Source organism: Rhinatrema bivittatum, chromosome 6, assembly GCF_901001135.1.
Source record: "Rhinatrema bivittatum chromosome 6, aRhiBiv1.1, whole genome shotgun sequence".
Classification (NCBI taxonomy): domain Eukaryota; kingdom Metazoa; phylum Chordata; class Amphibia; order Gymnophiona; family Rhinatrematidae; genus Rhinatrema; species Rhinatrema bivittatum.
The window spans coordinates 246,859,350-246,885,494 of record NC_042620.1 but is presented as its reverse complement, the minus strand read 5'-3'; the positions used below and the strand labels follow the sequence as shown (position 1 = coordinate 246,885,494).

The window sequence follows — 26,145 nt, the reverse complement described above, 5'->3', positions numbered from 1 at the left end:
CTCCTGATGGCGTGGGCGGAAGCAAATCTCCAGGAGATCTCGGCCGTCCACATTGCTGGGAAAGACAACATCGCGGCAGACTTCCTCAGCAGAGAAAGTCTAAATCCAGGAGAATGGAAACTGTCATCCACAGCCTTCCAAATGATAGTGAATCGGTGGGGGATCCCAAACATGGACCTTCTGGCAAGCAGATCCAACGCTCAAGTACCCAGATACTTCAGCCGCAGACGGGACCCGCAGTCCCAGGGGATCGATGCCCTGGCCTCTGGGGACCCTTCTATACGCCTTCCCACCGTGGCCCTCGCTGGGTGCAATCATTCACAAGATACAGCGACACAGGGGACTAGTTCTCCTGGTGGCCCCGGATTGGCCAAGAAGACCCTGGTACGCAGACATGAGAAGACTGCTGGCAGGGAACCCACTACCCCTGCCGCTGCACAGAGACCTGCTCCAACAAGGTCCGATCCTTCACGAGGGCCCGACTCAATTCTCGCTTACGGTCTGGCCATTGAGAGGGCTCGACTGAGGAAGAGCGGATACTCGGGGGCAGTAATAGATACTCTCCTCCGGGCACGCAAGTTCTCCACATCTCTAACGTACATAAGGATTTGGAGAGTCTTCAAGGCCTGGTGCGAAGACCACAACGTCAAGCCACGCCCCTCCAGAGTTCCCGTGATCCTGGAATTCTTACAGAATGGGCTACAGAAGGGTCTATCCCTCAATTCCATCAAGGTACAGATAGCAGCATTGTCATGCTATGGCTCCAGGAGCGAGGGCAACAGCATAGCCTCGCACCCGGATGTATCACGCTTCCTGAAAGGAGTCAAACACATTCGCCGACCTCTAAGGTGGACGGTACCTCTGTGGAACATCAACCTCGTCTTGGAGTTCCTAGCAGGATCCACCTTCAGACCCCTCCGAGGCCTACCTCTCCGTCTGTTAACCTTAAAGACAGTGTTCTTGCTGGCCGTGTGTTCGGCCCGCCGCATCTCGGAGCTACAAGCACTGTCCTGCCATGAACCGTTCTTCAGATTCACCCCGGGGTCCATCCAACTACGCACAGTTCCCTCCTTCCTCCCCAAAGTGGTCTCACACTTCCACCTCAACCAAACTATCGCACTACCAACGATGGACGGCGTGAAGAACTCTAGAAAAGACCGTAGCCTACGTCACCTCGACATCGGCAGACTCCTAGCCAGATATTTGGAAAGGTCGGAACCGGTACGAAAGACAGACCACCTTTTCATCCTTCACAGCGGAAAGAGGCAAGGGGAAGCGGCCTCGCGGGCAACCATTGCCCGCTGGATCAAAGAAGTCATTAAGGCGGCCTACGTAGAAGCAGGAAAACCACCACCTCTACAAGTCAAGGCCCATTCAACCAGAGCCCAGGCGGTGTCCTGGGCAGAGACTAGAATGCTGTCACCTGCGGACATCTGCAGAGCGGCAACGTGATCCTCTATCCACACTTCTCCAGATTCTACCGTCTGGACATACAGGCTCAGGAGGACACGGCATTTGCAAGGACAATTCTAAGTGGACCACGGGCAGCCTCCCACCCGATTCGGGAGTAGCTTTTATAATTCCATTGGTCCTGAGTCCATCTGCTACACGCTAGGAAATGGAGAAATTACTTACCTGATAATTTCGTTTTCCTTAGTGTAGACAGATGGACTCAGCATCCCACCCTGGGCTGCCCTGAGGCATTGTGCCAATGAGTTACGGGTAAGCCATGTCTTTATTTACCTAAGATGTCCACCCTGCCTGGTGTCGACGCTTTCCGGTTGAGTACACTGGCGGTCTCCAGCTATAGTCAACCAATCAGTTCAAGTTAATCAAGTTTAATCGAGTTTAAACGTTCTAACAAGTTAGTTAAGTTAACCATAATATGAAGTTAATCAATCAGTCAGTCACATATATATATACACAACGCTTTTCAAGGAAGAATACTGAGGAGCTGCACTTCCTGCAGGGGTATGTGTTCTAGGGCAGTGATGGCTAACCTATGACACGCGTGTCGGAGGTGACACGCCGAGACTTTTTGCTGACACGCGCAGCGTTTCGTGGACTATCGGGAATTTTTTTTTTTTTTTAAATCGGCTGTGCCGACCCTTTAAAACTAGTTTTTTAGTATCCCCCCACCCTCCGGACCCCTCCACCCACCCCCAATGCCCCCGGGCGCAGCGACAGGCAGATAGGCAGGGCCGCGGCCCGAAGAAAAAGATCACATTTAAACGCGCTGATGCTCCTCCTCCTTCCTGCCTGTGCGGCCCCGGAAGTAAACGTTGCCGGAGCCACGTGGGCTGGAAGGAGGTGAAGCATCGGCGCATGCAGAAGAGGAGCAGTGCTTGCGTTTACGGGCAGCCGCGAATCCCAAGTCGCAGCGGCCCGAGAAGAGGAAGAAGCCTGGTAGCAGGGCTGCCGCAGAGCCCATCCTGCGGCGACCCGCGAAGAGGAGGCCCAGAGGTGAGAGAGAGGCTGAGGGTCTGTATAGGGTGTGTGTGTGCGTGTATGAGATGAGTTGAGAGATTGTGAGTGAGGACTTGAATGTTTGCAGAGACAGCATGTGAGAGTGAGAGCCTGTGCTTGAGCAAGACAGAGCCTGTGTGTATGAATAATTGTATGAGAGAGAGCCTGTGTGTGAGAGAGAAGAGCACGTGAGAATGAGAACCTGTGTGTTTGAGGGAAGAAGATGGAGAGAAAAGAAACAAAAAAGACAATATAAAAGGAATTGGCAAAAAAAATAAGAAAGGGAAGGTGGGGAAAGAAAGGAAAGGTGGGGAAAAAAGCCTGTGACCAACTAATTAGAAAATGAAGATCAGACAGCAAAGGTAAAAAACAAAATAAATTACTTTTTAGTGATTGGCACATGTAATCTTTGGGAATGTGCAAGAATAGCACTTTCTCTATGCAGATCTCAATGTACAAGATCAGCATGGAGAAAGTGGAAGCCCACGGGGCCTGCACAGAGGAGGCAGCAGGATGGGCTTCAGTGTCAGTAGCAGCAATCAGCACCTCCCCAATAGCCATGCGGCAGCAGAGGAATGAGAGAGGCTCCGAGGTTGCTGGCAAAAGAGAGGGGGGTCTGCCTTTAGTGTGTGCATGTGAATGAATGGGACTCTGCATGGGGGTGTATGTGTGCGAATGCATGGGTGCCTGCCTGGAGGATGGAGCGGGAGTGGTGTGCAAATGAATGGGAGCCTGCCTGGGGTTCAGTGTGTGTGTGTGTGAGGGAACCAGTGAGTGTGAGAGCATGAGTGTGTATGAGAAAATCCAGGGGAGTGAGAGTTTGGGGGGGGGGGGGGTGGAGGGGGAGAGAGTGTTTTAATTGAAGATTTAGCCAATGAAATTCAGCAAAAAAAAATTCACTAAGCAGGTATGGTAAATAATTGTTTTTGCTTTATTAATAAATACAGAACATTAAAATTATAACTTTGCTATTAATATTAGAGCTACAAATATCACAAAATTATGGATTTTTCTAGAAGTGACACACCACCCGAGTTATGCTCGGTTTTTTTATGAATTTTGACACAGAGCGCAAAAGGTTGGCCATCACTGTACTAGTGGCTGACGTCGGATTGAAATCTGATCCGTCTCCAGCTGCTAGCACTATACCCATTGGTCCTGAGTCCATCTGTCTACACTAAGGAAAACAAAATTATCAGGTAAGTAATTTCTCCAATTTGTTCTATTCCACTTGATTTCATCTATTTTTTTTTCTCATTTCTTCCCTGTAGCTGATCACCTTTTTTATCACTCAACGCACAATAAAGCTCTGGAATTTGTTGCCAGAGGAGGTGGTTAGTGCAGTTAGTGCACCTGGGATCAAAAAAGGATTGGATAAGTTCTTGGAGGAGAAGTCCATTAACGGCTATTAATCGAGTTTACTTAGGGAATAGCCACTGCTATTAATTGCATCAGTAGCATGGGTTCTTCTTAGTGTTTGGGTAATTGCCAGGTTCTTGTGGCCTGGTTTTTGGCCTCTGTTAGAAACAGGATGTTGGGCTTGATGGACTCTTGGTCTGACCCAGCATGGCAATTTCTTATGTTCTTATAAAAAAAACAAAAAACCCTTATTTTGACAAAAAGAAAGCTTGTCCATACCTGCTGACTACAGGTAAAAAAATGTGACATGGAAACTTGTAATGCTATTTTTCTACACTAATTTTGCTTTTTTTTTTTCTTTCCTTTCTTCTCCCTGTAGAAGATCACCTCTGTAAGAAAGCCAGTCTATACCTACTGTTTCCGTCCTTGGCTGCTACACTACTAAATGGTTTTGATCTACTATGGCTACAGTAAAGAACTGGGCTAAATACAGTAAAAAGTACTGCAAAGCATGGGAAGAGGAACGTGAACTAAAAGCATGGATTCAGCCTGTTTTCAGCAATGAGAATAAGGCTACGTGCAAATTTTGTAAGTGTGACATTGTGCACATCATGCAGACCTTCTGCAACATGCTAAAACAGAGAAACATGCAAAAAGCTAAGCTCCTTTGTCATCTATGCGACTCACAGACATTGGTGTTTCAATTTCACCTGTTTTGGGCTTTTTTTGGGCTTGTTTTTTTGGAAAAAAGTGCTTGTTCTTTCATGAAAACCTGGCAGCCCTGGAAGAAAATCAGGAACGCAGAGGTACGGAAAGTAACAGAGAAGAGGGGGCGTCAGAAGCGGAGTGCTAAGCGAGAACTCCCTAGCTGCGTCCTGTCGCTACCGAAGCCAGTCATTGGAGAGGGAACTGGGGCCGGTGGCAGAAATATCGGGAAGCCCGCCCCCATGGAACGATGAGACAGTGGAGGGAGAGGTGGATGGGGATCTCCCTGGATCGCTTAAACTGTCGCATGCCCCCTTATTCCCAACCCTTGTACATTCTTGTCCTTCCTATCAACTATGGTACAGATAACCTTTCAATGCCTCCAAAATTAAGAGAAGTACAATTTTTTCTATTTTATTACCAAAACACAGAGGCTGCATCCAGCCACCACAGAAAACCTCGATTATGCCTGTTCATAGCACATACAATCCATCTCGTTTCTCTTATCACTGCAGTTCCTAGAATCCTGATTCCAACTGCACCACCTCACTCAATTCTACTGCAAGTAGCCCCTTTCTTTCCCTCCACCACAGTGGAAATGACGCTGACGACCCCGAAGGCAAGATGGCGACACCCCCCCCCCCCCCCCCCCCCCGTAGGGTCTCCACATGTGTGGACCCTCACACCGAATCGGGGCCTGCCCCAAGGGAGGGCTGCCCAACCCGATTTAAACCTCGTCGGAGGAAGGATGGTACGACTGTTCGAGCCTTGGAGACCGGAGACTTAGAAGTAAAGGTTTCTACCTTACCTGGTCTCAGCACTTACCGCTCGTCTGCCGGGCAGTCTCCAGCTGCGGGGGGAGAGGGAAATACCTTCAACTGCTGCGCTCGAATCTGCATCCGCTGCCTTTCAGCCACCCTGGGAGCTAAGTCCATGCCGGGATTTGGCCGTCGAACCAAGGCCCGCCTCTGAGGGATATCGAGAATTGACCTCAGGAAAGTCTCAACTGGGGGAGGGACCATTAGGTTTCACCGCAGGAGAAGCGGGGCTCTCTTCTTAAGGTAAATTTTCTTTCTTCTTTCTTGCTGTAAATATAACACTATTCTTGCTTGGGATAGTGTCCGCATTTGCTATGGAGACGGAGAAATACTGAAGAGCAAAGCACGCGGCACGGGTATATGTAGGCTGACGTCAGCTTTGAAATCTGACCCCGTCTCCCATCTGCTATCAGGCGAGCACAATACATATTGGTCCTGAGTCCATCTGGCTACACGCTAGGAAACTGAAACTACAGGCTCAGTGGTGTCACTGAAGAGGTCACAAATTCTCGAACTCTTTGCTGTTTCGTCTAGTCAGCTAGGGAAGCATTTCTGCCTTTGACAGTACAAGAGACCTCAGAGGAACTAGATTATCACTATCTGTTTCCCTGAAGATGAGATCTTTATTTTACAGCTGAAAATGAAATAAAGCTTACCAGACACTTCCCTTCTATTCTAAATAACAAAAATTCAATTCTTCGTGTTCAAACATTTTATTGATAAAGAAACATCAGTATCTTCCTCTGATGTACACAGGGTAGAGTACTAAAATTGGTAAAGGTCTGTACAATTTAATTTCATAGACTCATAACGTTAGATAAGGAGAGACAAACATCTCCATACCTGAGAATATGAGGTATCCCATTTGTGGCCTAAAGGACACTTCCAAACTTAAGACAGCAATGATGATTGACACTACAGAACAAGGAACTGGAAACATGCTGGCATGGAGCTAAATGTGGCTAATAACAAACTTGTGTCAAGCCTTCTAGGTTCTAAGAATAGGAAGGTAGCAAGTCTTGCTTTAAATGAAATGAATTGTATTAAAATTTTAAGCATATGGTTCTGAGCTCAGAATCCAACTGTACTTTAATTTCACAGAGCTGTTTTGTTTTGTTTTAATTCTGATCCAATCTGAAACTAAATGGCACCAGACAATCATCCATGGTACCATCAGACCGGGGGGGGGGGGGGGGGGGAGAGGAGGAATTGTTAAGATAAAAAGAATTTATGATGATGCAAAGGTAAAAAGTAAAATACCACCATATCACAAAGCTCAGGGGTAAAAATAAATGCCATTATCAGAAAAAAAAACATTACACATTATAGGTTAAAAAATAAAATGCAGGGCGAAAGAGCAGCAGAAATTGTTTTTTGATAAATTATCTGTGCTTTGGTTTGTTCCAAGTCTATGATCACTGAAAAGCTACCCACTATTCAAAAACCTCACCAGCACAATTCTGTTTCATCATTCAACCTTAGTGATGCTATTTCTCATCATACACTATTCACATGCTCAATTAGATAGTTGGAAAATGTCAAGGAAGATCCCACTAGAAGAGAAATTCTAGTGCCTCACACTAGGTGGGTCAGCTATAGCAATGGTGCTCAAAGCAATACTTGGACTCTCCTAGCCAGTCTTGTTTTCAGGATATCCCTAATGAATATGCATGAAAAAGTTGCAGACTGAATTAATCTCATGTATATTCATTAAGGATATCCTGAAAATTAGATGAGATCACCTCTTGGGTATAGCTGAAATACCCACATGGACAGAGAGCTTCTGGTCATAATTTATAAACAGTTATAGCCAGCGAAAGAGAACAGATCAGTTTAAAAATACACACATTGTGTCATGTAATGGAGACTCCCCCACAGTACAAATCGTCATCAGACATCCACAATATCAAGCAGGGTGGACAGATGGAGTTCACAGGCCATTTCCTCTTCCTTGCTGGCTTTAATCAGTTCCTTTAGTTGCTGAAGTCGCTGAGACAGGGAAGTGCTTGGCTCCTCTGTAGGTGCTCCATGTTCTACTGCTGCTCCAGACTGTGCCAAGAAAACAGAAATATTCAAAAGTTCCATCTTAGAATACAGTCCTGAAACGCTCATGGACAGTTCATAAACTGTTCTACGGCTGAAAATACTAAAAAAAATGCATCCACAATTTACAATTTCTTTCATCTGTTTACTTTGCACCTAAAAGATCAGCTTAAATGTTCAGGCAGGCAAGAGATGGTAGTGCAGCTTTCCAAGTCGTCTGCTTACGTAGTCCTAGTATTTCTGACTTAAGGTAAAATACCACGTGATAATATTTTAGGACTGCTGCCATTTTATGTAAGTTCTGTGCTGAGCATAAAGGGGAACAGTTCTCCAATCAGAGAGCAACAGTTTTTCTAGACTTGGGGAGGGGAGGGAGAAAATAGACAGGCTAATCTTTCAGATAGTGGAGCCACTCCTCCTGTATTCTGTACTATTATTTGAAATAGGATCTTGGACAACCCAGCAAATCTGCCCAATTAGAAATGCCAAATGTGTTTTTGAAAATCCTACTTTATCTCTGGTCATCTGAAAAAGTATATACAGTATATATTTATTTATTTTATGATTCCCTGCTGAAAATTGGCAGAGTAAGGGGAGAGGCATTATGATTCCCTAATAAGAACTAGTGGTATGGAACATTAGAAGAGGCTATATAATGGTTGTTGGAAGAGATCTGGTGGGAAGAAGTAGGAGTAAACACTGTCTGTGATGGCTCCCTGATGACAGCTGATGAAGTGGTCATATCTGATAGCTCTCTAATGAAAGCTGATGGAATGTAGTAAGGGCTGTGCAATTGTTTCTTCACAACAGCTGGACAGGAGGAGTAAGGAATGCTGTATATGATGGCTCTCTTATGAAACCAGGTACTAAGTTATAAGAAGAAAATAACGTGCACAGTATTAGTTGGTAGTAAGGACATCTTAAACTTCTCAGCTGTTAAACCGATCCATCTAATGTATTATTCCAGATCCTACTTGATCTATGGTCATCATCTTCTGTTGTCCTTACCATCACTCTCTTTATCTACCCCAAGCATTTGGCACCTACCATATTATGGCTCCAAGATGGGAGCTGATGAGAAGGAAATATGGGAAAGGTTGGAGGTGATGGCTTCCTGATAATTGCTAGTGGGATGGAGTCAGGAGCTGCTTCTTTAGCATCGGGAGTAGTTCGGGAGGACTGGAGAGGGGCAGATGTGGTCCCTATTCATAAATGTGGAATAAGGAGAGACTGGGAAATATAGGCCAGTTAGTCTGACTTCTATGGTGAGCATCATGCCAAAATAGAGAATACTACAGTTTCTGGAATCTGATGGATTGCAAGATCTGAGGCAGCATGGTTTTACTAATGGTAAATCTTGTCAGATGAATTCTGATCAATTTCTTTGCTTGGGTGATCAGAGTTGGATCAAGAGAGAGTGCTAGACATAGTATATTTGGATTTCAGTAAGGCCTTTGACACGGTTCCACATAGGAGACTTGTAAATAAATTGACTGCCCTTGGTATGGAACCTAGAGTGACTGTCTAGTTAGAAACTGGTTGAGTGGGAAGTGACAGAGTAGTGAAAATGGAGGGAGGCGATACTAATGGTGTGACTCAGGAATCAGTCCTGAGACTGGCTCTATTCAATATTTTCATGAGTGACATAGCAGAAGGATTGCCAGGAAATGTTTGTTTTTTTGCCAAAGATACCAAAATCTTCAACAGGGTAACAAGTGTTTCCCAACCCTCTCCTTCAGACATACTTAAAGGTTATCAAGATTTCCACAATGAATATGCATGAGACAGATTTGCATACCCTAGGACTCCAAAGTATGCATATCTATTTCATCCATATCCTGAAAACCTGATTGGTTAGGTGTACTCCAGGAGAGGGTTGGAAAGCACTGGGGTAGGCAGCCAGGAAGGTCTGGAAAACATGAGGAGGGATCTGGCAAAGCTCAAGGGATGGTCTAGAGCAGTGGTTCTCAACAGGTGTGTCGGGACACACTAGTGTGTCACGAAGTCTTGGGAGGTGTGTCGTAGAGCCAGCAGAGGACTGATCTTTCCTCATTAGTCTGGGCAGGAGTTGGCTGACTTCTCTTTTATTGGATATGACAGGAAGCTGCTCTTCCTTTCTTCTTCTCTTCCTGGTCAGTGAGAGGCTGTTCCCTCCTTCTTCACTCTCATCAGAGCATGATATCACCAACTCCTGTTCATATGGGCAAGGCAGGAAACCAACTTTATCTTCCTCTGCCTGGCCTGGCAGTGAGGCTGCTGATACTGTCTTTACCCCATGGAGCCTGGATATGAAAGCAGGAGCATAAGGGAGAAAGGTGCGTGCTCTTGCTGCTACCTCATCTTATTTATTTATTTAAAATCTTTTCTATACCATTATTAAGTTATTTACCATCATAACGGTTTACAGGCTGGCACAAATAGGCAAAACAAATGTTAGTACTTTAACAGAGGTGCCAATAGATAACCGGTAACATATAATTTCATATAATATCTATTTGAATCATGTCATATAATGTCCATTGAATACATGTCTCGTAGTTAGCTTACATGTAATTCGTTCTTGTACTTTCAGGTTAAATCTTCTTTTATCAGTGAGAGTTTAAAAATAGTTCCCCATCACCGCTAGCCACGGCCGACGCCAACCGCCACTGTTGCAGCATGCCCTTGTGGCTCGGCACGCTGCTGTCCCGGCCTCTGTGCACGCTCGTGGCGGGAAAGTTCCCTGCGGCCCGTGAAGATGACGTCAGGTAGGGTGGGTATATATACCTGGCCTTGCCTCCAGCACTTTGCCTCAGCAACGGGTCCTGCTCTGCTTCAGAGTACGAGTTCTGTGTTGTCTCCTGATCCTGCGTTCCAGCCTTGATTCCTGATCCTGTGTTTCTGCCTTGCTCCTTGTCTCCTGTTCTGTGCCCTCCTGCTCCTCACCCCTCCGGACTGACTTCCTGGTTTTGAACCCACCTGGTAACCCAACTCTGCTTGACCTCTGCCTGTCCTGACCTCCAGCCTGTTCTCTGCCTGTCCTTTCCTCAATGCTTCTTGCCCTCAGCTGCTGCTGAGAAAGAGGGAGGGAGACTATGGAATGGACTGAAATCTTTTCTGCTAGCTGGGAACCAGGAAGAGAAGGAGATGTACTGGGCAGGAAGGTATGGGAAGACAGGAGTTAAAGTCTGCTGGGCAGGAAGGCATAGGGAAATAGGGAGTCAGGAGTTTGCTGCTGGTTCTTTAGTTATCTTTGTGCTCCTTGATCAGTTTGCCACTTTGGATTGTATTCTTCTTACCAAAATGACATCAATGTATACATTATATATGACTTAACCTTTAAGTGGTTTTCCCCCATCCTGTTGGCTACTGTTTTTGGGTTGTAGTCAATAGTCCTCTCTCAGGCTTTTAATGATCAACTGTTGGTGGTACTCAAAGTTTGGTATTAGTTCTCTCATTTCTTTTCACAGGTGCTCATATTACTAGTGCACAGATGACAACTATTTTTTCCTTCACTTCCCAATTCTCTCATGTTATAACCTCTCTCTGTCTATCCTTGATTACCTCTTAGTTACTTTCACAGCGTCTAATGTATGTCAGCAGTAACATCTCTCTTACCCTGCTTCAGTTTCCCTAGGGCTGAACATCTGCCTGGATCTTATGCCTCAGTGATACAGAGGTGTGTATAAACCAGGTAACTGGCCTCTGGCTGGATTCTGTGACTTACGTATCTTGTCTGTGAGTTTTACCTGTCTTTCTATTAATGTTGATGGTTGCAGCATTGGGTGAATCACCTCAGGTGCAGAAAGGAAAATCCATGGGAGGTAGAGAGGGAGCCCAAAGCTCTCAGACTTATCGATGGTGCTTCCCAATAACCATTGATGCAACTTATTTTCAAATCTAGGAGCAGAAACAGAATTTCATTTTAACACCAATCATATCATCAACTGAAGAACACCAAGACTGAAGTAACTGGAGAATCAAAACAGCACATTACTACTAAAAAGGAACCTAGATATCACAGCAAGTCATCTATGCTGATGGAACTTGAGCACAACGCATGTATTGTAACAATCAGGATCAAGGCATGTGGAAAAAGCCAGAGCAAAATAATGTGAGATAAAGAGGAAACAAATCGACAAGAGTGTATGTTTTCTGGATATTTTGAATAATTACTTCCTCTCTCTGCAGATAAACTTCAGCTTTAAATTCTGGGCAAAAATAGGTCTAAAAATAAGTATTAAAAACTTACAAATCAGTTTTCTTGCAAGATTTTAAAACTGTATACCCTTTGCTCAGGGATTTAATTTTTTATATCTTCCAAAAAGGGTATAAGCAAAATAGTTAGAAGGACTTCTGCCCAAATGTACTAAATTTCAACAATCAGGCAAAAGTTCAACACTTTTTGCTTGCACTTTCTTTCCCTTGTCATCTCTTTTGAGAAGAGAATGCTCTAAAGAGGCAGCTCCTTGGAGTTGGAAGCTATAGAGGATTCCAGTGGAAAAAAAGCCACCGAGAATGCATGCTAGTACCACTCCATGCATCTATATGAAAAAGCATGCTGAGGAAAACCTATACTGTGAAAATCTGTGGTGCGTTAGCAAAGTAAACTAACGTTTTCTAGTTTATCTATTGAATAATTTCAGGCTTTTGTTTAAGGGAAATGAAGCTAGCTTCCCTCTAGTAGGAAGCTTACCAAAATTCCAATTTTGATTCCCACAGGTCTAAATAAAGTCACAACTCAAAAAGGAATTAATGGAAGAGCAATTAAAAAATATAAATGCAGTGCTCAGATTGTTCTATTTAGCAAAGATGAAAGTCATTGAGAATAAGACCACCAACATTATTTGAGATTCTGAGGAATTAAAAGGTTATATTGATTCTCTTTCATAAAATAAAATAGAGACTCGATTCATATGTGCAGGAGGAGGAAGAGGAAGATACAGAGAATAGCAGCATAGTAGATAATGGCAGAAAAAGACAAACTGGCCCATTCAATCTGCAGAGAATGAGAAGTGATCTAAGAAAGCTCAAGGAATCATGAGCACTTATTTGTTAATTTAAAATCTTGCATTCCGCATCTTTCATAGAATTTGTCCAGTGTGGATTCCATAAAACAGATAAAATACATAAAAAATATATAAAATATATAAAGACATAGATCTATAACCAGCATTAAGACATAGTCATTACTCAATATGCCTGCTTGAATATAATGCCTTGACCCCTTTCCTTATCAGTTTGACATCCCTCTCAGCTCCCACTTCCAGTGGTAAGATTCAATGCAAAGAAGTGCAATCTCATGCATCTGAGAAGAAGAAATTTAAAAGAAACTTTACATAGTAGGAGATAAGATACTGATATGCAACAACTAGGAGAGACCTCAGGTTATTTGTGTCTTATGATATCAAAGTAGCAAGGCAGTATTGTAAAATGATAGCAATGGGCAAAGGGATGCTAGGGTGCATATGGAAGAGCATTGCTAGCCGAAGAAAGTGACAATGCCTCTGTAAATGTCCTTGATAAGAACTCCAGGGACAATAATAGTGTTTGGGACAAAACTTGAAAGATCCACAAGAACTCAAAAAGCTGTTCAAAAAAATGTTTTATTCAATGTAGGGAAACTAACATCTTAATGGACTGTGAACATGATCCATTAAGATATTAATTTTCCATAAATGAATAAAACATTTTTTGAACAGCTTTTTGAGTTCTTGTGGATCTTTCAAGTTTTGTCCCAATCACTATTATTGTCTCTGAAGTATATCAGTGATTTGGGGTTCCCAAAATAAAAACTCATCTACAATACTGTGTCCAGTTCTGGAGGTCACACCTCTGAAAGGATATAGGAAAATTGATTTTTACCTGCAAATGTTTGTTCTTATAGTACCACAGATCAGTCCAGACTCCTGGGTTTTGCCTCCCTTCCAGCAGATGGAGACAGAGAAAGTTTTACTGACACTATCACTTAACCTGGTGTGCCACCTGCAGTCCCATCAGTACTGACCTGTACCTAAGCCAAGATGGAAAATATTCCAAAATCTCAATGTAACCTATCAAACATCTCCTGCCAAACGAGAAGGAGAAAACACTAAATCTGAACGAGCCTTACAACCAAATAAGACAGCATGTACATCCATCACCTGAGCCAGAAATTCTAATGGAAATACTTCAGATTATATATAAAATCCACAGTTCGAGCAGACTCTCCAAACTCGGGCAGGACTCTGGATTGATCTGTGGCATTACAGGAACGAAAATTAGCAGGTAAGAACCAATTTTCCTTTCCCTGTATGTACCCAGATCAGTTCAGACTCCTGGGATGTACCAAAGCTTCCCTAAACTGGGTGGGACTGTGACAGTCCAGCTTGAAATACACTTTGCCCAAAGCCCATGGCATCTGGAGCCTGAATATCCAGACGATAATGCCTGGAGAAAGTGTGCAATGATTTCCAAATAGCCACCCTGCAAATCTCTTGTGACGACACTGACATTTAGCCCAGGATGCCGCTTGCGACCTGTGAGACCCTGAGGCACCGACTGCCCCAATCAAATGTACGATGACATTATGGCCTCCTTCAGCCACCGAGTTATAGTTGCTTTCAAAGCTTTCTGTCCTTTCTTCGCACTACTGAAAAGATGATCGAATACTCTGAAACTATTAGTGACCTCTAGATAGCATAACAGTGTTCGCTTCACCTCAATTCCTTGTCCAAAGTCACCGACTTATCCAAATTTGTAAAGGCTGGCAACTCCATTGACTGATTCAAGTGAAAGGAGGAAATAATCTTCGGAAGAAAGGAAGGTACCGTTCATAACGAGACTCCCGTATCCAAAAACCTCAGGAAAGGCTCTCTACATGAAAGGGCTTGTAACTCCGAAATCTGCCTGTCCGATCAAATTGCCACCAGAAAAACAACTTTTAAAGTAAGATCTTTCAAAGTCGCCCTGCATAGTGGCTCAAACAGTGCCTTAGGAACCAAGTTTAAACGCCATGGAGGACATGCTTTCTGCACCGGGGGACACAAATGCTTGACCCCTTGTAAAAAAATATGTACCACATCCAGATGCACAGCCAGAGACACCCCATGTCTCTTGCCCCTAGGCACCCCCAGGCGGCCACCTGGACTCTCAAAGAGTTGAAAGCCAAACCTTTTACCAAACCTTGCTGCAAAAAGGACAAAATGTGGACTACCAATGCCCTAAAGGGATCCACGTTATGTTCCTTGCACCAAACCTCGAACAACTTCCACACCCGAACATATGCTAGGGAGATGGATTTCTTTTGTGCTTGCAACAGAGTAGCAACAACGTCCTCCAGATACCCCTTCTCTCTTAGGCATCTCCTCTCAAAAAGCCAAGCTGCGAGTGAGAAGTGAGCCACCTGATCCAAAAATATAGGACCCTGTCAGAGCAGGTTGGGAAGATGAGAGATGTAGCGGGCCGTCCACAGTGAGATTTACCAAATCCGTGAACCACGGCCAGCGAGGCCATTCCAGTGCCACTAGAACTACCTGCCCCGGATGTAGATCTATCCTTCACAAGACTTTGCCCACCAGCGGCCACAGTGGGAAGACATACAGAAGAATCCTATGGCCACAGGAGGACCAAGGCATCGGCTCCATGCCCTCTCCTTCGATTGAAGAATCTCAGAGCCTTGGCATTGTTGCACGTTGCCATGAGGTCCATACATGGTACTCCCAACCTGCGATGAATAGGGAGCAGGGCCTCATCTAACAACTTCCACTCTCTGAGATTCAACTGTTGGCGACTGAGGAAATATGCCTGGACATTGTCCAACCCCGCTATATGGGAAGCTGCCACTCTGCCCAGAGATTCAACTCTTGGGCCTCCAGCACCACTGCTCAGCTCTTGGTACCATCCTGTCAGGTGATGTAAGCCACCATCGTCGCATTGTCTGATAAAACTCTCCCTGGCCTGCCCTGGACAAGAGGCAAGAAATCCTACAATGCTAGCCATACTGCTCTCGTCTCTAGATGGTTGATAGACCATGATGTCTCCTCTGTACCACTTGAGTGAAACACAGCCCCCCCAACTGGATAGGCTAGCGTTGGTGGGGACCACTATCCAGTTCAGAATCTCCAAGGCCATCCCATGGCTCAAATTTTCCGGCACAACCACCAATCTAGACTTGACCTGGCGCATTCCATAAGAGGCAGCGGTAGATGAAATTGCTCCAAGACTGGATTCCACCAGGAGAGCAAGGCCGATTGAAGAGGCCGCATATGAGCGAATGCCCAAGGAACCAATTCCAAGGTGGAAGTCACAGACCCAAGATCCTGCAGATAATCCCAGACCCTGGGAATCACACTGTTTAGCAATCTGTCAACTTGTTGTTGCATCAGATGTGGACCCTTGGGCAGAGGTGGGGTTGACGCAACCGGTAGGTAAGGACCTACGGGTCCTCACTGTCAGCAGGTGGAGTGGGCTGAAGCTAGAGGCAGCCGGAGCTTCACCTATACCAACCCTCGTTCCTCTCGGGTTGAGCCTTTGGGTGCCAGGGCCGGCAGGACCTAGATGGGCCTCGAGGTTAGTTAGTAACGAGAAGTGGTTCAGCCCAGAGACAGCAGCCGGTAGATGGCGTAGTCCTACCCCGGACTGGATTAGAAACAGGAACTCAGGCGCCAGAGGAAATCAAGTAACTGGAAGTGCTCTAGCAAAGAAAGGCCTAAGCCTTGTAAGTCCACGTCCAGAGGATAGGCGAAAGGAGGCGTCACTGACAAGCTAGGATCAGAGCCGGCGGCAAGTGGAAGTCATGGTAAGCAACGTAGAACTCTGGACACAGACAGGTCAGTTGTGTAGTCGAGCAAGGCAATAATCAGGGCACAGAGAAGGCAGGCGTAGTCAAGCGTAGCTGAGGTCCGGGATTGGAGATAAGCTGAAGAGTAGTCAGGCGTGGCAAAGGTCCGGGGCTGGAGATAGGCTGAAGAGTAGTCAGGTGTAGCGGAGGTCCGGGGTTGGAGATAGGCTGAAGAGTAGTCAGGCATAGCAGAGGTACAGGGCTGGAGACAAGCTGAAGAGTAGTCAAACAAAGCCGAGTCAAAATCCAAAGAGTCAGTTCAACACATAAATGAGACAGGAATGAGGAAGAGAGGAACCGGGAACCACAGGAATCAGGAACACGGAGTAGAGAGGACTCTCTATCAGCATCGACTACTCGGAGTACGAGAAAACCTGTTGCAAAGGCAACGCTATGGAATGAGGCCTGAGCTTTTATACGCTGAAGAGTCTGACATCAGCATTCGGGGCTGCGGCCAGGTTCCCGCCGTGGGCCCTTTAAAAGAACTAGTGATGCGCGCGTGCCTAGGGAGAGGTGTTGCGCCGATGGCAATGTCTCTCCAGGGGCCATGCGGAGAGGCCCGATGAGCAAGGACATCTTGGCTGGCAACACTGGGGACTATGGCAGAGCCGGAGGCACCGGGGGTGACCCGAGGTCGGAGTTGGCAGCCCACCGCTGCCAGCGAAGAGGAACCAGGAGCTAGAGTCCGCATGAGAAAGTGAGAGGGCCGCGCTGCGGGTCTGCCGCAGGCGGCACGCATAACACTTGTTCCTGGATCTTGACAATTCGCTCCTTGGTGAGAAAAACTCTCTCAATCCTGGGATCAAAGCATGCTCCGAGGAACTCCAGGACTTGAGACCGCACCAGCTGACTCTTGGGAAAATTCACAACCCAGCCCAGGAATTGTAATCGTTGCAGCACGCTTGCCACCGACCGATGACAAAGGTCCTCTGAATTTGTGCGAATCAACCAGTCATCCAGATACAGGTGGACTAGAATGCCCTCCTGCTGAAGAGCTGCTGCGACCACCACCATCACCCTTTGTAAAGGTCCTCGGAGCAGTTGCCAACCTGAACGGCAGGGTGCAAAACTGAAAATGATTCCCAAGAATCATGAACCTGAGAAACCTTTGATGGTCCGGACGAATAGGAATGTGGAGATAAGCCTCGGTCAAATTTAGAGATTCCAAAAGCTCCCCTTTGCGCTCTGTAGAAATCACGGACCTCAACATTTCCATCTGAAAACGAGAAACCCTAAATTCAGAATCAGATGAAAAGTGCCATCTTTCTTTGGGACCACAAAATAGATGGAATACCTTCCTGACATGATCCTCGACCGGCACTGGAACTATGGCCCCCAACAGACGAAGATGATCAATGGTCTCTTGAACCACCCGCTTGTTTTGCTCGTACGTGCAAGGGAACCTTATGAACAAATCTTTTAATAGCGGAGAAAATTCTAACGCGTAACCTTGTTCTATCACACTTAGGACCCACTCATCCGACGTGATCTTTGCCCACTCCTTGAGAAAGGATGTTAACTGACCTCCAATGGTAGAACAGAGGAGTGGGATGGCCTAGCTTCATTGGGAGGACTTGGTGCCAGGGGGCTCCCTGACCAGAACCATTTCTGACTGGCCTCTGGCCTCGAAACACCTACCTTCCTACCACAAAATTCTCTCTCTTTTTTTTTTTACACCTAAAACATAGGCCCTAAACAGACTGTAGGTTTTGCACCCTCTCCACCTGCTAGGAGACAGAAGAATACTGCCAGACTGTAGGTGGCACCAGCCTATATATAGGCGGAGTTTTTTGTTTATAAACTTCTGTCTCCATCTGCTAGAGGGGGGGCAAAACCCAGGAGTCTGGACTGATCCTGGTACGTACAGGGAAAAAGCATTTTGTTCTGTGAGGTTTTTCCATCATAAGCTAATGGCACATTTTGTTTTGTTTTAATTATGATTTTATTAATTTTATTTTGCTATGACTGTTTTTGACATTTTAATTGCTGTACTTTGCCTAACATGAATGTGTCACTATAGGCGAAACAAAAATTTCTAAATAAAAATAAGTATGTGGAAAGTAAATTGGCATGAAGTTGGAAAACAAAAATAAGAGGATATTATGATGTAATCAACCTCTAAGGTAAAGTGCAGATCCAGGAACTTGATGTTTCAAGAATAATTCTTTTTTCACTGTGCAGTTGAATTGGATAAAGATAAAAGTTGTTCCTTTTGGATTATTGCAAAAATAATCATACATAATTAGAAGAAGGTTGGACTTCATGGTGGAAGACAACATGGATCTCATGGTGTTGTAACACTGCAAAAAGTTGAATTGGGCAGCACAGATTATGGCCATGTTTGGAATTCAGGGCCACTTCCTTTGCTTCTTACCTCTTATTCTCCTCTTTCTCTGCCTGGAGACTGTGTGACAGACATCCTGGAAGCAGCTCTTCATGGGAAGGATTCTGAGTCAAATCCAGAGCACCATTATGCCTCTGTTCTTTAGAGTGATCAGCATTCAAACTGATTTCCTGAACTATGTACTGGGAAACCTGCTGCTGCAGATACTTTGCTGAAGTCAGGGAACGCTTCTGTTGAAAACTGGAAGAAAAGGTCAAAATTGTCACTAAAAAATAAGGAATCAGTCCAACATACATATACCACACAATTTCTTTAAGGGGCCAATATTAAAAAAAAAGCCAAGCTCCTAAACTTAAGCTTCTAAGTTGGGTGACTAAATTTCAGTCAAAGTTAAGAGCCAAGGAAGACAACATTAAAAGAAATAAGCAGTAGCCTATATTTGTGTGCATACGGGCTTATGGTCACATGCATGCATTTTATATTGTGAATGCGCAATTGCATGATATATAATATGCATCATTTTAATGTGTATGTTGTGTGTGAAAGTTATGCATACATTTGGACATAGTTTCCTCGTTTGGTGCAACTTTGCACATGTATCATACATCTGTATGCTTCTGTGACAATTTCTGGTTCTTCCGGAACGGGCTCATTCAGCCATGCTGCCGCCTGCAAGACAGCCAAACTTCATGTCACCCGCCTGGCGTCCCTGATGGTGGACAATGAAAGGTTGCACTTCCCCATGCAGGGAAGTAAGAAGGAATCTGAGGGAGAACAAGCAGGCCTGGAAAGTCCTACAGCACTGTTGCAAAAGGGGAGCTTCATACCCACATGGGGTAAATAAATAGTGGCTATTAGGGGTGGGGGTCAGGTTACGATGTGCATGGGAGGGTCACAAGGGGAGCCCCAATGTGACCTTCAGATAAGGCAAGAGTCAATTGGTAGGTATGGATACAGAAACAGATGTACATTCCATAAATAGCATGATCAATGTACATTTGTTGTCACTATAATATAATGAAAAAATGAAATCATAGGCAGGGAGAACAAGCGATGACTTTAACCAATAATCACAAGCATATTAAAAGTGCAATTACAAGCTATAACATCCTCTGGGGACATTTAATAGATTTAATGGTGGCCCCAAAAGCAAAGTAAACCAATCTTTCAGAAGGGAGAGATTTGTCCTAGGGTTCCTGTTACTCCCTAAAGATGTGTGCTCTCTGGAAAGCGATATTCCCACTGGCTGTTCCCACCAGATCCAAGTGTCCTCCCTCTTCTGGGGGACTTTTGGATCTAGTGGAAATACACCACTTCTAGGTTAATTAAGGGAATACAAAAAGCCATGCTACTCATTCCAGATGACAGTAGAAAACTTAAATACATACATACGTATATAGACATTTTCATACAAGTAAGCCTTTGAAAATTCACTTTTAAGTTTTCATTTGAAAAGTCACAAATTTAGGGCCTCAATTTTAGGCTCCTAAATTTAGGTCTGCTATTCATTTTCATAGATTTAGGCTCCTAAATTAGGTGTTTAGTTCTGAAAATCAGCGCTAAACTCCTAACTTTGTTTCCCCACTCTAACCCCTTCCCTGTAATTGGCCACATTTTAGGGTCCTAAATTTAGAAATCTAATGAAACTGGGAGCCTACATTTAGGGACTCTGCCCTAGTAAATTTTCAAAAGGGCCAGTTTAGGAGCCTATACCATTTGAAAATTTGCCCCTATATTTACAGCAAACCTTACGTACCCATACATATTATATATACAATGTATTTTTCATACGTTTTGTAAATAAATCACATCTTACTCACTCAGATGCCTTAACTACAAAGCACCCATCACATGCACATGTGGTTAGCTGTGACAAATCTTTAAGATATTCTGTAATCACATATGTATCCACAACCACTTTGGAAAATAATCTGTTTTATATTATACTCTAATTAACAAACCTAACAGAATGAAAAGGACACAATCATTTTAAAAAGGAGTTTAGGCAGCATTGGCTGCTTCATAATGTGTAATCATCTTGAGCCAAAAAAACACTGAAATATTAAATTAATTAAATTGTGAAACAGTCCAAAAGGTAAATACAAATAGCAGCTTAATAAGTGGAGCATGAAAAACAGCACATCAACAATACATTGCAACAAACCCTCACCAGCTACATATACAGTGCACTTTACACACTCCTATGTAACATACACACCTTACTGGCTATATGTACAATATATCCAGGGGTGCACTTTTTATTTTTTGAAGATTTAAGTGCCTGTCAAAATATTTAGGAGCCAGGGGAAAATATTTAGCATTTTTTTTGGCTTATCATCATCTTACATTTTTTGCTGTTTTAATTTTGATTTGATATGTTTTGTTCTCTCTTTCATCCTTAATCCTCCTTTCCTTCCCATTCCTATCTCTCTCCTTTTGTGGCACAACAACTCGCCCAGACTAGGCCTGACTCCCAGTGGCAGTTTCTCTGCCTGGCCCATGACCATTCCAACATTTTGCCTTCCCTGGTGGCCGATGCTGAATTTTAAGCACCTGGAAGTCTAGGCATGTGAGGATTTTTTTCCAGCCCTGAGTGCATCTTACACAGACGCATATCCAATACACGGAGACCTGCCATACATAGACATTCTACACCCTATCTACATACACACACAACATAATTATAATAAACATATAATTTATATAATTTAAACTGTACAGAGTATAACTGCATACACCTCCCACTAGCAGACCCCATTTAGGCACATGGCACCTATACATATCCACCACACCTTATATATGATCACAGAATGCCTACACCAAATCAGTCCAGCATACCCATACATACGCTGAATGGTACATATGCATACAAACCTTCCAGAAACCAACTGCTTCTCTCTTTGAGTGCGACATTGGGCCTCTTCCCATGATAATGGCTGCTGAAAATTCTTTATATGTTCTTTGAAGAAATACACATATAGCTGCTTGTCGCTAGTCACTGTGCCTGAAAGGAATAGTAATTTATTTATTTCATGCTTCTCAAAATGCTCAAGGAATGTAACAATTTAAAATATAATATGCAATGGAGAAAGAGAGAAGATCAGGGAGTAAGAACTATGGTCTTCAGCTGCCCTATCAGTAACAGTGCCTGTAAATGAACAGAAAGAAAACTGGAGTGTTAGAGATGTACTGACCCAGCAATAGTCTGTTGGAAATGATCATTGAGATAATAAGAAGTGTACTGGGAAATTATATCCCGATTATCTCCAGTATAATTTAACTCCTGTCAAGGATATATAAACAGTTATTTAGGGAAGCAGCATAAAACCTCTGTCTGTTCCAGTGTTTCCCAACCAGTGTGCCATGGAACGGTAGTGTCTCTTCAGAACTGGACAAGTGTGCCATGGAAAAATGACCGCTGCCCGATACTTATATCTAGGCCAGTATTTGGGCTCTGCTCTCAACACCTCGCACCAACAAGAGGCACCAGTAGTGGCTCTTAAAAGTATAAGAGCTTCCCTTATCCCACCCCCAGCCATTTGGTTGGAGTTGGGAATGGGGGCACCGGGCAGAGTGGGGGGGGGGGGTAACAGTAAAAGGGGGAAAAGCAAAAATGCTTGGGGAGTACCGGTACGCCTTTTTAGGGAACCATTGTTGTTCTGTATTAGCTCTCATGTTGTTGTTTCTCTATTGGACTGTTCATTTTGTTTTATTATATACGGTCCCTGTGCGTGTAAAGTGTTCTCCCTGCAATAAAAATTATTCTGGTAAAAAAAAAAAAAAAAAGTATATGAGCTCATTTCTGAGAACATGAGTGTGGTAATTAATGAGCAGCCCACAGGCCATGGATAGCTGGGACCCATTTTGTTCAGCACACGTTGCATGCAGTACTTCTTCATCTTTGAAGTCTTCTAATCTGTCTTATCCCTATGCTGAGTAAGCACACGCACTGAGCACTAGATGTGGCTCACTTTACTGGGAACAGTAGCAGTAAAGGAGCACTGGAAGCCAGCCGTATGTGATAGCCAAGTTAACTAACCGAGCTGTCTACCTGCACCAAATGGACTTCTCCCTTCTCTTGCACTTTTATGGTCCTTTGTCACGGTTTATATTTCTTCACTCCCTTTGTATTTCATTGCTTTTCTAGCTCTTCTTTTTGCCATACAAGTCATCTAAATGTCTGCACTGCCTGCTCTGTGGAGGCTGGTGTGCTACACAACATTTTTGTTAATGTAGATATGACTTGGACATGAAAAAGTTGTGAAACACCACTCTTATTATCTAAACTCAGGCATAATCCAGCATTTGCCTTAGATCTAAGGTCAAAAGATTTTCAGGATTAAATTGAGAAAAAATCTGTGCTGTAGAATACTTATTTGTATATGATGGGAACTACATTATTCTTTGAGGAAATAAAAGATTAAATTTTAATGGAGTAGAATTGTTTAAACCATCACAGTTTAGGCCCTTTATCTGTGCCTTTGGAGGTAAAGGAAAATGATGTAGAAGACTAATAGAACCAACAAGTTTATCTGGTCAAATTTATGACAAAGTTTAACCTGCAATATTTACAATTGTCATTTTACTAAAGATAGGGGGCGTGCTCACCAAGGTTTGGAAAACTGATTTGGAGCTATAGATTCTTATGAAAGACAGATCTTATACATAGATGAGACCTGCTACATTTACCTGTACTTGAACAATGGGGAACTTTTTTAAGGTTGCATAACAGGTGATATTTTCACTCCACAGAAAGTAATAACTTATTTCAATTGTACTAATCCTTCCTGGAAGGATGTGACAAGAGTTGGAACAATGATTTGTTCTATTACATCTTCCATGGATGACATCATCTGATAGAGCCCAGCATGGAAAACGTATGTCAAATTTTTACAACCTTGACTGTGCCTTACTGGGCATACCCTTGAATGTCATTATATCAAATGTCCACACAAGATCCTTTCAGTCTTATATTTTAGTTTTAAAGAAAATCAGAGAAGTCAATTCCAAGGGGAGTGGGTGGGTTTCGTGAGGACTGCCATTCTGTTTGTCCTTGGAGAGCATTTGTTATGAGTAAGTAACTTTGCTTTCTCCGAGGATAAGCAGAATGGCAGCCTCACACATGAGGAATCCCTAGCTACAGGCTGCCCCCAAATGAAAAAGGGGAGACAACAAAAGTGCCAACGGGTACAACAATATTTTTGTTGGCAACAAATGTTTTTTTTCTATTTTTTATACAACTTATGAGGGCAGCCTAGAACAAAAAGAACAAATCCTAGGAGAGAGAAGAGTTGGGTTCTACACCTCAAACAAATTCCAAAGAACAGACTGGCCAAACCTACTGTTACACTGATCATCCGTGTCCAAACAGTAGTGGGATGTGAATATGTGGAGACAATTCCACATTGCAGCCTTGCAGATCGTCCTCATGGGGAGTGATCGCAGGTGAGTCACTGATGTTGCCATGGCTGGAACAGAGAGAGCCTTGACAAGGCCAACCAGATTCAGTCCTGCTTGAGCATAACAGAAGGAGATTTAATCTTCTAGCCAATTAGATATAGTCTGTTTGGCAATGGTTATCCCCAACTTGTTTGTGTCCATTGAAAAAAAAGTTGAATGGTCTTTCTATAAGCTTCGGTCCACTCCAAGTACAAGACCAAGGTTTTCTTGCAGTCCAAATGGTGCAGTGCTTGTTCACCTTGGTGGGCATATGGCTTATAAAAATTTTGGATGGACGACTGACTGGTTAAGATGGAATTCCAACACCACCTTAGACATAAACTTAGCGTGATTGCATAACACCACTCTGTCGTGATAAGTTACTAGAGTCTGGAGCTCACTGACCCCGTGTGCCAAAATCACTTCCACCATAAACATGACTTTCCAAGTCAGGTACTTCAGGGCACACAAGTACAGTGGCTCAATGGGAGCATTCATTAGCTGAGATAGAACCACAAGACACAACAGAAGGCATGATGGGAGACGTCAAGTGAAGCAGACCCCACATAAACCAGACAATTAAAGGTCATAGGGAGGTAGGTTTACCCTTCTAAATATGATGGTAGGCGCCAACTGCATTCAGGTGAACTCTGAGTTGGGCTTGAGAACAGACTTAGAGAAATGTAGAAGGTGCTGAAGCAGTTTTTGTGTGGGGCAGGAGAAAGTATCTAGGGTCTTCTGCTCACACCACACATGAACTAATTCATTTTTTAAAGTGTAAATTAACTATTCCTCCCATCTAGTTGTATGGATAGAGATATTGCATGTGATACCAAACCATATGAGAATTTTACTCTGTTTTTTAAGAATAAAATTTGTAAAAAAAAACAACCAGCTGCCCTGCCTTAACAGATTCTAGCTTGCTGACTCCTTTGTGATTCCTTCTCCATTGTTTCCAGTAAGGAAATTCAGCAAGTTATTTCTAAGCGCGACCCTTCTTTCTGTTCATTCAATCATTATTCTACAGTTATGCTCAAAGTTTTACATGATGATCTAAGTATTCCCATAGCTAAGGATGTCAATCTCTCTTTAACGGAAGGGTGTGTTCTATCATCACCGAAGGAGGCTTCTGTTCAACCTTTATTTTAAAAAAGTCCTAACTGGACCCTTGAAGTTACAATTATTCTCAAATTTCAACTCTGCCTTTTTTAGCAAAGATTTTAGAGTCTGTTGTTTTATCTCAGTTAAATGATTTAATTGATAGATAAAAACACAGTTCTAGACCAATTTCAATGTGGGTTTTGTAAACCTTTTAATATAGAAACCCTGCTTTTATCTAGTATCGATATATAAGATGTAGTTTTGACAGAGGGACAATCTTTGTGATAGTATTAATAGATATATTAGCTATATTGGACACTCAAATATGATTTTTCAGACTTGTCTTTTAGACATTGGTATTTCCGGTGTCATTTTTCTGTGATTTTTTTTTTTTAAATCATCTATAACAGGCTGTGAACAACAGGTTACCATTTTCTAATTTATTTTCTAGTTGGTGGAATTTGACAACAGGAGTTCTCCAGGGTTCTGCATTATCTGCAGTATTATTTAACATGTATATGGCACCTTTATGTAGGTTGTTGGCTGGCTTGGGAGTTCATTTTAAATTATACACAGATGATATTAATTTTTTTATACTTAAACTTTCATGGTCTACAACTAAGTAAGTTACTTAATATTTGTTTTTCTACTATTCTGGCATGATTGACTCACAATCTTGCATTCAATCCTGAGTAAACCAAAATTTTGATTCTGAGTGGATGTCCTCTAGACAATGTTCCTATAGCTTTCAATGTAGCTGGCATCAACAGTAAAGTGTTACCATGTGACTGTACAGTACCTGAATGTAATCCACTTTGAAGAGTCAAAAAGGTGGAATATAAATCAAAAGAAGGAAAGAAAGAAATCTTTGCATTATTTTGGACTCCATTCTGTCCATGAAGCCTCAGATTAAAGCTATGATCAGACCGTTTGCCAAATTAAGGATGCTAAAACAATTTAAGCCATTGTTATCTGAGAATGATTTTCGTACTGTCTTTCCGGCACTAGTTTTTACAGGATTAGATTATTATAACTCACTCCTTGTTGAACTCCGACCCAGTAGGTTATAT

General features: G+C 43.4%; 1 protein-coding gene across 3 annotated transcripts in view; it reads right to left on the bottom strand.

The window, feature by feature from the left end:
* Window positions 1-4,560: 4,560 nt before the first annotated feature.
* MCM3AP (minichromosome maintenance complex component 3 associated protein) overlaps window positions 4,561-26,145 on the bottom strand; it is a 248,152-nt gene continuing 226,567 nt past the window's right edge. For 2 of the 3 annotated variants that reach the window (XM_029606724.1, XM_029606727.1), the window contains exons 26-29: window positions 21,410-21,539; window positions 18,566-18,775; window positions 11,120-11,270; window positions 4,561-7,397 (exon numbers count right to left, since the gene is read on the bottom strand). In XM_029606724.1, the coding sequence (XP_029462584.1) occupies window positions 7,239-7,397; window positions 11,120-11,270; window positions 18,566-18,775; window positions 21,410-21,539 (650 nt within the window). In that variant the 3' untranslated portion in view covers window positions 4,561-7,238. The remainder of the gene's footprint in view (window positions 7,398-11,119; window positions 11,271-18,565; window positions 18,776-21,409; window positions 21,540-26,145) is intronic. The other variant, XM_029606728.1, reaches the window with a different exon arrangement.